This window comes from Sminthopsis crassicaudata, chromosome 1, assembly GCF_048593235.1.
Source record: "Sminthopsis crassicaudata isolate SCR6 chromosome 1, ASM4859323v1, whole genome shotgun sequence".
NCBI classification, from domain to species: Eukaryota; Metazoa; Chordata; class Mammalia; order Dasyuromorphia; family Dasyuridae; genus Sminthopsis; species Sminthopsis crassicaudata.
In genome coordinates this window covers 361726167-361739056 of record NC_133617.1, presented here as the reverse complement: position 1 = coordinate 361739056, position 12890 = coordinate 361726167, and the positions used below count along the sequence as shown (strand labels likewise).

Here is a 12890-nt window from a genome sequence, read left to right as displayed (position 1 = left end):
TTTTTGATCTTCAATATTACCGTCAAGTTGTAAGTTGTGATTTCTTGTTCCTACAAATGTGCCTGCTTACAACAGCCCCACCCATTCCTTTATAATTTGTCGCTTATAAGTAAGCCAACTCTAAGCAAGGGCCTACTGAGGTTTATTATATGTGCTCTGTGACATCTATATGTTAGCTACTGCTAAGAGACTTTTTTCTCCCATCTTAAAATCAGAGACATACAGTTGACAGAATTCTCTAAAATAATCTAATTCTCCATTCAAAACAAGAATTCTCCCTAAAATATTTGAAACAGATCAAATCCTTTGAACAATATTTCTAACAGGAAGCTGAAGTACCTCCAAAAGATGCTCATTTTATCCCTGGGAAAATTCTAATTTCTTGTCAATTTTCTTTCTATAGTATGAAAATTCTGTATACATTGATTTGTTTCTGCTGTATTATATTGAATTCTACCCTCCACAATTATTAAGAAAAAGTCAATTTGTATTTCATAACTGCCTTTCAAATATTTGGGAAAAGATAACATATCCCCCTCAAATTTCTCTTATCCTCCCTAGCTTCTTCAATCATTTGAGTATTCTAATATAGCTAGGTTTGCTAGCAAAGTAGACTCAAAGTAAAAGAGATATAGCTATATATTTTGAAAATTGTATAAGGGGGAAAAACCATCATCATAGGAAATATAACTGCATAGTAACTCACCATAGACATTTGGGGATCAGGCACTTTCACTATCTCAAAACTTGTTAAAATTGGGGATGACTCATCACCATCCTAGATACCACCAAAAAAAAAAAAAAAAAAAAGAGAGAGAGAGAGAAAACATAAGAAGGAAGGAAAAAAAAAAAGGAAGAAGAACCAATAGCACTTTTAAATATTCTAGAAACAGTGAAGAACAAAAAATGGGTTTGGGCCCAATTACATCATTATATTTCTTGCTAATGATTATGAAAATCTCTATTTCAATAAGAGGTCTTCTAAGAAAAAGACCTAATATGTTTCTTACTCCTTTGTGGGACACAGATACAAGGCACTGATTTAAGGAAAAAATTAAAGCCTATAAATGAAAATGCACAACATATTTCAGAGAGTTTAAATCCATGGGCAATGATATTTTATTTATTTCTGAAACTTTTCATAAGGACAAAAAAAGAGTTTTAGAAAAGAAAAAGAAACATGCCAAATATATAATATTTGGAAGAAATACAATTAAAATGATATACTTACTTTGTTATATTTATCTACAAATCACCAAATAGATGAGATGAGCTCAACTAAACATAGCTCCCAGTTCAAGATTCGGCAGCAATATTCCTCAAAGTACATTGACTCAAGAGTATGTAAATTTTCATAAGAATTTAAGAATTCTAAAGAAAAAAATTATCTTTTAACTCAAAACAGTCTTTGCTTTTTAATCCTCAATACCATGAAGGTGATTTTAAATCAGCATAACATTATGTCTACACAAAAGATCAATGGTATTACGATTAGTTATTTGTGAACAATTCTGGAGTTTATGCCAAGATGTTAAGATTAAATTTCCAAATATGATATATTTTCCTCTTTAAACAGACTGTAATAAAATTGGGAAAAGCTGAAAAAGAGAACTATTATAGTTTGACTTCAGTACAATAACTGAATCTTACACAAAGTGACAAATTCCTGTAGCCATTGTTTAACAGACTGGGTTTTCAGTCACAACACCAGAAAACACATTTATCAACCCAACTGTGACAAGTAATCTTCACTTAGACTATCTGTCACAAAAGATAGGTGACAAGAAAGTCTATTTCCATTAGATTCAACACATTGGACCAGCAATCTTTACACTAAGTGGAAGTATGACATGCTAGATAGACAGCCACTAATTTATGAACAATTTTCAGGAAGCAATAGAAAGGGTCAAGAACTTGAAGTATGCTTTCAAAAAAGTACCCCTAAAAATTCTTTTTTTGGCTATTTTATTATCAATCATTAAATTCTTTTAATTGAATTTAGAATTTTGACTTTGTTTCTAAATATATGGCTACCATAGCATTCTTATTATCTTTGTTCGGAATCCATGCCCCGTAAAAAATCAAGAAATTTATTTTTCAAATCTAATTCCATAGAGTATAATAAATACATAGGAACATGACATTATTATGTAATGCTGGTAAGGTGGCTTAACAGTTAACTCTTTAGGGTGGACTTTGTAAAGCATTAAATATTAGCCACTATCTTATTTCACCTCAACTGTCATTGAAAATGATTCAAATGGGTCTATTACTCAAATTCTTTAATTTAAAAATAAGAATATAAAGTAAACCACAAAACAAGATGAAAAGAAATAAAAAGTATGATTTTAATTCAAAAATATCACCAAAAATGATCAACAGCTAACAAAACAAAGAAACAAAAAAACTTCCTGATTTTATATTACAAAAATCTGTTAAAGAAATTGGAGAACACCACTATTCATTCATGACATTTAAGGAAAAATAATATCAAAAGATATAGTTAATTTGCCATTTCTAAAGATACATTGTAATTTTTTCTGCACTGTTTTATAATTACAGCAAAATAAAATTATTATCGTTATTATATCATTAGCCATTTCAAAAATTAGAGCACATTTCTACTAATTTTGTATAGAAATTTTGTAGAGTACATAAAGCCATATCAATAAAATTACGAAAAGATAAAGGGAAATTATTTTCGATAATGGAAAGAAATAGTACACTGTTCTCATTAAATTAACCATTCTAAAAAACTATGTATAGGCCTTCATATTTTCAACAAATCATTAGTATTTAATTTTATGAGTATTACTGGTATCTTCCTTGCCAATTTGAAGAACAATAAATCAAAAAGTTTTAATCACTTACATTCTTATTGAATTCTGTAATCTAGAACTGCATTACATGAATGATTGGCTTTTATAATCTTGTTGTAGCTATACTATTTGATTTGTATGTACATAAACAGCTGTTGCTGTCAGCTGTCTGCTGCTATCTTGCAACCAAATAATTCATCTCAGCAGGAACTTCAGTAATTTTTTTAATGCTTTCCCCCTATCTGTTTTAGAGAAGCCATTAAATAGGTCTAAGGCACATACCTTCTCATAATAAACTATACCATATTCTTTATCTTCACATTTGACACATCGAAACTCAACCATCAGGTACATAAAATTAGAACTTCGTTTTTCACTCTAAAGAAAAAAGAGAAACTATGTAAAATAAAAGTTGATAACTTTATAATTTGCATTAATGGAAAGTATGGATCAGGATATCAAGTAAAAAAAAATATTTCCTGGTAAGATTATAATTTTTATTTACATTACCATACTCATCAAAACACCTTGTGTCTGTTATTTTAAAACTTCTTTTTCACATCTCACTTCAGAGCTATTTTATATAAATACTGACACATAGAAGACTTGTGTTTTCTATAGCAAACATCTCTTCGCATTGGTATTTAAAGCAAAAATATTTAATAGTTCTATCACAAGAGTAATTTCTAAGTGAAGCTGAATATTGTTTAAATTTAAGAAAGCCTAGTGACTTAAAGCAAATTGTAAATAAAAGAGCATTTGTAGGTAAGTATCTTGAATATAGAAAAACAAGAAAATAAAAATTCCAAAATTCAACATTTAAAATCACATAAAAAACTGAAAATAAATTCATTCTTACAAAAAGTCTATTGCTATTAAATTTTCAAAATGACTAGGAAAGAAAATTCCCTATTTTCAAATTTCAAATAAGTAATATCTGAGGCCATATTTTTAAAAAAATTACAATAGTGACCTTGGAGTAAAACAGAGCAATGAATCAGTAAATAGGAAAAAAAAAAACAAACAAAAAACAGTTCATTGTAAAAAAAGAACACTTAAAGCCACTATCTTCTCCTTTTCCAATTGATGATCTAACTGCTCAGAGACTCTAAATTAAGTCTCCATGTACCCTGTGGTGCTCATTATAGGCTGGGTTACATTACAAAATTAATATTCCTCCCTCTTAATTTGATTAATATAATTGTTATTTCCATTCTCCAGATACCAAATGTTAAGCTTAACATCTGATACATGCAAACACCATATTCAAATGTAAATCTGTTATTTAAAAAAAACAAAAAAACTTCTGAAAATAACTACACTAATTCCATCCTTTGATAAGACTTTTCCATGCCATTTTCATTCACACAATCTAGAATATAGGCCCATCTTACTTTGTAATATTCTAAGGATTGTATATTTCTGTAAAAAGTACAGAAAAGACAGCATCTTATTTCTGCAGAAAGTATACTAAAGTTGGATCAAAACACTGGATCACAAAGACCTATTCAAAGAGCAAACAAGGAAGGGATAAAAACTAAACTTTACAGGTATAACAACTGTGATATGAGATATTATGACAGATATTATCCCCTTCCTGGTTCTAAAGTAAAACAGAGAAGCCACAGGTATACTAAAAGAAGGTTCCTAGTACCAAGTTCTAAAAGGACAACACAGAACATCTTCATGTATGCAACGTATCATCTAGCCTACCCAAAATCAGACATCAGGAGATGCCTGAATAGAAAAATTATTCAAAAAAAATTTTAAATAAGATAATAATCTATTATGAATGCAAGCTGCTTAATCCTAAATTTTCATGAAAAGATGTGCAAGAAAAAAAAGTATGTATACATGTGTGTATGTATATATACACACCTACAGATGTGTCTCTTTAAATACACAGAACCATTTACATTTTAAATATAAGAAACAAAGTTATATTGGTTTTGTTGTTTACAATTTAATAAGTTACTATTAAAAATATAAAGAGAATGACTCACCTCATTAATCATTTCTATTTCTCTGAATGTCAATCTATCCAGCCAATCCACTTTTACCATGTGGCCCTGTCGATGAGCCTTAGTGAGCTACAAAAGAAAAACAAAAAATTTTAAAAGATAAAATTTTTTACATATATAAAAATTGATTCTGGGAGAAAATAAGTTGCAACATTTTGAAAAGGAATTAGGTAACTAAATAAAGTAACTAAAATTTCCAGAGCATTTGGCTCATATATTCCACTACTTGGCATATATCTCAACAGTTACTGGTAAAAAGGAAAAAACTCTAAACTCTTAACACATCAAAATATTTACAGCAGTAGTTTTTATGGTAGCAAAGAACTAAAAACAAAGTAGATGTCCATCGAACAGTCAAAACAAACTATGGAACATGAAAATAATGGAATATTATTGAGTTTTTAGAAATGACAAATGTGAAACTACAAAAAAATGGGAAAAGACTTCACAAACTGATGCAAAGGGAAGCAAAGAAAATTACATTATATATGTACATGACATATGTAATATATAACATATTTATACATATATATGACATGTAACATATTCACACACATTATATATGTATATGGTGATATTATATATGTATGACTATAATATACAATGAAAATTGTAGCCACAAACAATAAAAGTTGCCAAATTAACTAGGAAGAAGCTCAGCTTCAAGGATGAGTGATGAGAAGATACCTCCTCCTAACTCCTTTCCAGATTTAGGAAATTGAGATAAAGATTGTTGAAAACTACATTATTTTTCTTTATTTTATTTTATTTACTTATTTATTTTGAATTTAAATACAAAATAGGAAAAATAGGGAAAAACTGCCATGTGTACTGCAAAACATAAGAAAGGATTCAAAATATAAAGCAATACATTTTCATTTCAAGAAAGCCCATATAATAAATACTATACATTGTGTTCAAAGCTATCCTCCTTTGCTTCTGTATAGATTTCTTTTACTCTCTACCAGACACTTTTGGATTTATTCTTTTTTTCCCTTTTTTAATTGAAACTTTTTATTTTCAAAACATATGCAAGGATAATTTTTCAACATTGACCCTTGCAAAACCTTGTGTTCCAATTCCCCCCCCACCATGATAGCAAGTAATCCAATATATGAAAACTACATTATTTTAAAGAATTTTTCAAGGTATCAGTCAGCTCTGTTCAGTTTTCTCTCTTCTTTTTTTCTTTTTGTTTTCTTGAAAGTGTATGTGTTTTATATGATAGCTCTCTAGAAGGTGGAGAAGGAAAGGGGCACAGAAAAATTGAGGGCATGCGAAAATAAAAGTTATTAATAAAAATTTATTTTAAAAAAGAAGCAACTTTATATTAAAGGTCTCCAAATTGGTTTCCTCTTCACATAATTCATTAAAAGGCAAATTGGATTAAGTCACAATCTTAATCATCCCACCTCCATGCCTTTATTTGTGCAGTTCCTCTGCATGTCTACTATTACTACAGAACTTATATTCTATCCTATACTAAAATTATTCATGTATTTTTATCTTGCAACCCATAAGAAACTACAAGTTCTCTAGGTGAAGGGATTATTTTACTTTTCTCTATAACCTCTCTATTGCCTATCATTACTTTAAACATAGGAGGCAGTCAATAAATAATAAGGTAAATTGAATCATGAAAAGAACAATGGATTAGGGGTCAAGTATCATTATAGTGCTAGCTTCACCAATGATTACCTATGAGATTTTTGGACAAGTCATTTAACCTCTCTCAAGTTTTTCAATTGGTAAAATAGATATAAAAATAATTCCTCTACTTCACAGAATTGTGAGATTGCAAATCAAATGAGATAGGATACTTTAAAAAGTAAAAGTATTTAAAAAGTACATATGTAAGGGTTTATATCCTTTCACTGATTTCACTACACAAATTGCCAAACTTGCCCAAAAGAATTATGATAAAAACCATGACTGTTTATTTCATTAAAATTTGAAACAGGCAGTGGTTATTTCCTGTATAGTCATCTTTCCATGAAAACTAACAGCTACCACCAAATGTAAAACTCATAAGAGATTGTTGATGTATAATTTATTCCTGTAATGACAACTTAAATTTCTTTATAATCTAAAAATGTCAGTGACCTAGATCTTTCCAGACCAAAACTCTGCATTCTGCTAAACAGCAGGGTAATGGCACTACAATCTGTTTTGAAATTGGCTCTGAAGAAGTAATCCTCACTGGGGTGCCTATCCCAAGAAAGAGATAGGTCAAGAAAGTAGCAAATGCCTCATTCTTTTCTTTCTGGGCTCAGGGATTTATTTCTACCGAATTCACAAATAGTCATAACATAAAGCACTAAAGGGCAGCATACTGTCACAGAAATAATGGCATAATTATTGAGCCTCCATCCCCGAAGTCTGCAAGAATTAAACAGTATGGGGTTTGAAAAGCTATTAAATTGAAAGAATCCCTAAGAACCAAATAATAACAAGTCCACAAAACTGCTTAGGGAATTAATCATGTATTATCAGATTTAATGGGAGGGCACAGACATTTTCAAGGGCCAAGAGGAGGAAGGGAAAGATTATCAAATCTGCACTTTCTTCTACAAGAGGTCAAAAATGGTACCTACAAAATAAGCATATGCTGGAAAGGTAAGTGATGGTAGATGAGAAAAAAATTTTTTTAAATTTCGAGTTTTCAACTATTTCTATTACTTTACTTCACCCTTACAATCAGTACTTGTGGTGTGGTGTAAAAAAAGCATAGAATTTGAAATTGTAAGAACTAGACTACTTGTGACTCTGAGCAATTCACAATTAACTCATTTTGCTCTTCAATTTCCTTATATGTAAAATAAGAGAATTAGATTAGATGTCTTCTGAAGTCCCATTCTTCCCATACGAAAACCTTTGAACTAAATGAATCATGAGGAAATGTTGGCTCAGAATGATTAAACTGCTTAATCGCGGTTAGAAAATTAGTCATTGGGGAGCAAGCACAAGATCCCCGATACCCTGATTTCTAGATCAGTGCTATTTCTAAAGCATCTTTTCTTGTCAGACAAGTATTTAACTAGTGTCTAAAAATGAATAAACAAATACTAAGAACTAAGAATATAGAGCTTGATATCTATAATAATAACTATATCACTAAGTAAAGGTAAAATCTTTTCTCTTAAATTTGGTCTCTTTCTGACATAACCTCTGTAAGAGAGGAATGAATAAGAATTCTACAAGGTGGCTGGCTATTTAAAAAGACACACACACACACACACACACACACACACACACACACACATTCCCCCAAAAATACTACTCTGTAGGCTTACAACCTAGACCTTCAACTGCATAAAACAATGTCTGAATTTCAAAGAACCCTGGAAACCTATTATTATTATTATGTGATTCGGAAAATTAGTTTCTTATTCCTGGTTCCTGTCTTCCCAAAAGCATTTAAATTATATGTTCATGACTGATGCCAAATGAAATGAGCAGAACCAGGAGATCATTATACACTTCAACAACAATACTATATGAGGATAAATTCTGATGGAAGTGGATATCTTCAGCAATGAGAAGATCCAATTCAGTTCTAATTGATCAGTGATGAACAGAACCAGCTACACCCAGAGAAAGAACACTGGAAAAGAAGTGTGGACTGCCTGCATTTTTGTTTTTCTTCCCAGGTTATTTTTACCTTTCTAAATCTGATTTTTCTTGTGCAACAAGAGAACTGTATAAATATGTACACATATATTGTATTTAAGATATACTTTAACATGTTTAACATGTATGACTTCCTGCCATCAGGGGGTGGAGGGAAGGGAGAAGTTGGTTGAAACAAAATTGATTGCAAGGGACAATGTATATTTCAACATTGTTGAAACAATGTTGGACAATGCTGAAAAATTACCCATGCATATGTTCTATCAATAAAAAGTTATAATAAAAAAAAAAGAAATTAAAGAAAAACAACCTATATATCTTCATGAAAGTGGAGTTATCCAGGGACAGTCTTATAGATAGATGATGCTGTTGGTTCATATAACAAGATTAGACTTTTAGGGTTCAATATGAAACTGGCAAAAACTCATTTAGTCCACTTGTGACAGTGGACAGAACTAAAAGTTTTTGACAAAAGTAATTTAATAGTTACTTATAAAGGTAAGTAATTCAATAGCTATTTGTAAAGGTTCGACCATTTAGCATTGTTATAAAATGCTTCCAAAGAATTCTCATATGTCCATCATTATGCAAATAGCAAGCAAAAACCAAATCAAGGGCATATTAATAGTGTAAAATTCAGGCAATTCAAAAGTTCCATGAAGTTTTTTTTTTTTGATGAAAATGATGATGCCAATTCCTTTTTACTGACTTCAAACATCCTATGAAAGCAAAAACCCATCCATTTTATCAATACTAACATTTTATTGGTGCTGCTTATTACAGCAAAATATGGAATATCACACTACTGCCTCCAACACCCTCAAGAGCTTCCTCTCAAGAGGAGAAGTAGGTTGCATGGTAGACACGAATAGGCTGTAATGTGTCACCAAGGCAAACTCTAAAGAACAGGCAATAAGCATGCCATCCAGGATGACTCAAAAGGTTTGTGAATCTAGATTGCCAAAAGGATAGTGCTTTCAAAAAGAAAGGGGAAAGGAATAAATGAGGCCAAATATTAAGACTTCATTTTGAACATGTTGAAGTTTAATATCCAGCAAGATTCTGACAATCTTATCAAAAAAAAAAAAAAAGTAATCCTTTAATGGAAATTTGGACAGAGACAAAAGCATATGTAGAGCTATCAAGCATATTTATCAGCAGACAAAAAGCCCTTACTAATAGATTAAATTTGGCACAAAGACAATGGCAGAATTCAAGGATGATTATCTGAGTTTTGTTTTTCTTTCCCAGTAAGTTTAGCTGACTTTTAAATATCAGAATTAATTTTCCAATGATACCTCTCTCCCACTGAATATTCTCATGTAACCTAAAAATTTTAGCAAAACCCAAATGTAAGTTACTGCAAATCATTCAGCAGCCACAGAGCCTATTATACTAGCAAGAAGATGAGGCATGATTCCACTCCCTGGAATCAACATTAGTCACTGCAATCATTTTGAGTTTGTTAGTGTTCCTTCTAGTTTCTTAAGATGCAATGATACTTTGAGTCATATACTACATTTTGTTTAGCCCAATTGATGGGCATTCACTCTGTTTCAGCTTTTTTGGCCTCCACTATGATTGCTGTGACTATTCTGTCATTTGTCTTTTTTTTGCCATTTTTTGCCTCTTCCTAGGATATATGCATAGTATGAGTGGGTCAAAGATGAACAATTTGGTCACTTTTCTTTTAGATTTCCAAATGATTTTTCAATACAATTAGACCAATTTTCAAAACAATTTACAAAATATACATATTTCCTGACTTTCTAGCAAACATATTTCTGAAAGGAAAATTAAAGTTAAAGGATCATAAGTTAGAGATGGAAAATGGCCTTAAAAGTTATCTCATCCTACTCTTGCATTTTACAGATAAAGAAACTGAGACTTTGAGAAGGCATTTAGTAATAATAGTTGATACTTACAGAAGACTTAAAGTGTTCAACAAAAGTTCTATATACATTACTGTACTTGAGCTCACAACTCTCTAAGGCAAAATACTAGTGATTATCACCAATCTCTAAGGATGAGGAAAGTAAAAATGAAAAAGGTTAAATTACTTGCCAGAGTTACACTGATAATAATAATAATACATAATAATGAAGTAGTCTCCCCTTTTCTTTCTCCAGTTCATTTTACAGATAAGGAAACTGAGGCAATTAGGATTAAGTGACTTGCCCAAGATCACACTACTAATAAGTGTATGAGGGAGGCCAGATTTGAACTCCAGGTCCAGAACTCTTATCCATTAAGCCACCTAGATGCCAGAGAATTGGAAAGACCTGAATTCAAATCCAGCTTCAGATAAAAACCAGCTTCTTATGACCCTGGGCAAATCACTTAGTTTTTGCTAACCTCAGTTCCCTCATTTGTAAGAAAGGAAGAATAGCAACACCTACTTCTCAAGATTACTGTAGGATAGAAAGAGAGAATATGTCTAAGATGCTTCTCTAAAGCCCTCTAAAAGTGCTAATTTTTAGTAGTAGTGGTGGTGGCAGTGGTAGTAACATTAACTAGGACTTTCTAACTTAAGCCTAGGACTAATACTTGCTTAACATGTTTATTGTGAAAATCAAATGAGATTACATATTTTTAAAAAACAGTGAAAACTGTGAATGAAGCAGTGTATGTTGATTTTGATCATAGAAAATTATTTTGTAAATATCATTCTTCTCTGAAAGGAGAAATTTTAGCCTCTCCAAAATCTCAGAGACCATGATCAGCTCCTATGTAAGAATCAAACAAACATCATTAGAGCTTTTAGAAAACACACAGACAGAGGGCAAGTTACTAGTTGAATATGAAGGTATAATATCTAAAAAATAAATAAATAAAATTAAGGGATGAGAGAGGAATATACTGGGAGAAAGGAAAAGGGAAAAGTGAAATGGTATAAATTCTCTACAAGAGATAAGAAAAAGCTTTTCCAGCAGAGGGAGAAAGGGGGAAGAAGAGAATGAGTAAACTTACTCTCATCAGAATTGGCTCAAAGAGGAAGTAACATACACATTCAATATGGGTATAAAAGTCTATCTTACCTTGCAGGAAAGTAGGAGAGTATGGGGATATGAAAAGGAGGAAAGACAATAGAAGAGAAGGCATATTAGGGGAAGGTTGGCCAGAAGCAAAAGACTTTTAAGAAGGGACAGAGGGAAAGGAGAGAGAAAATAAATGGGAAGGAATAAATTAGCAATAGTAATTGTAAAGAAAATTTTGAATCAAGTTTCTCTGATGAAGGCCTCATTTCTCAAAGGTATAGGGAACTGAGTCAAATTTATTTAAAAAAAAAAAAAAAAAAAAACAATTCTTCAATTGATAAATGATCAAAAGATATGACTAAAGGGCTGTAAAATCATATAAACTCTTTGACCTAGGCAAGTATTCCAAATGAGATTTTTTTTTAAAGGTGGAAAAGAACCCACCCCTCCACACACACACACAAATATTTATAGCAGCTTTTTTCTCAGGGGAAAGATTTAGAAATTGAGGGGATTCTCTTCAATTGAGGAATAGGCTAAATAAATTGTGATGTATGATTATAATGGAATTTATTGTGCTATTGTGCTACAGGAAATGAGGAGCAAGATGCTCTCAGAAAAACTTCAAAAGTCTTCCATGAGCTCATGCAAAGTGAAATGTTTAGTGTATAAAGTAATAGCAATGTTGTAGGATGATCAGCTATGAATGACTTTGCTAGTCTTGGCACTAGAGTGATCCAAGACAACTATGAAGAACTTGTAAAGAAAAATGCTACCTATACCTACAGAAAGAAATTATTGTGTCTGAATACTGAAATACCTTTTATAAATTTTATTGTTCTTTGGGGTTTTTTTGGTGGAGGAGGAGGGAATCTATGGGGTATTTTTTCTGCCCCATGACTTTTATAGAAATGTTTTGCATAAGTTCATATGTACCTTCTCAATGCAGGTGGGAGATGGAGAAGAAGGGAGAGAATTTGAAATTCAAAGTTATTAAAAAAAAAAATGAAAAAAATGCTTTACATGTAACTGATTAAAAAAAAAAGTATATATATATACACTTTTTTTTTTAAGGAAATACCAAGAAATATTCCTCAAATAGAGAGACCAAGTCTTCAGTCATGCTGTATTCATGAATTTTTTCCCCCTAAAAATGTAATTAGTAAGGGGCAGCTAGGTGGCACAGTGGATAGAAAACCAGCCCTAAAGTCAGGAGGACCTGAGTTCAAATCTTCCCTCAGACATTTAACACTTCCTAGCTGTGTGACCCTGGGCAAGTCACTTAATCCCAATTGCCTCAGCCAAAACAAAAAAATGCAATTACTGGTTTTGATAGTCTCAATTTATATTCTAGAGTACATCATTCAATGGTAATGAATATAGCATAATCTAAAATTTTCAATCATTTTATAAATTTTTAAAAAGCATACCACAAGTAGGGG

The 12890-nt window shown here is 31.3% G+C and overlaps 1 protein-coding gene across 1 annotated transcript in view; it reads right to left on the bottom strand.

The window, feature by feature from the left end:
• Positions 1 to 12890, bottom strand: part of PIK3C3 (phosphatidylinositol 3-kinase catalytic subunit type 3) — a 169010-nt gene that overhangs the window by 143352 nt on the left and 12768 nt on the right. Inside the window, exons 5-7 of the mRNA XM_074279240.1 lie at positions 4823 to 4909; positions 3102 to 3197; positions 707 to 778 (exon numbers count right to left, since the gene is read on the bottom strand). Coding sequence (XP_074135341.1) covers positions 707 to 778; positions 3102 to 3197; positions 4823 to 4909 — 255 coding nt within the window. The remainder of the gene's footprint in view (positions 1 to 706; positions 779 to 3101; positions 3198 to 4822; positions 4910 to 12890) is intronic.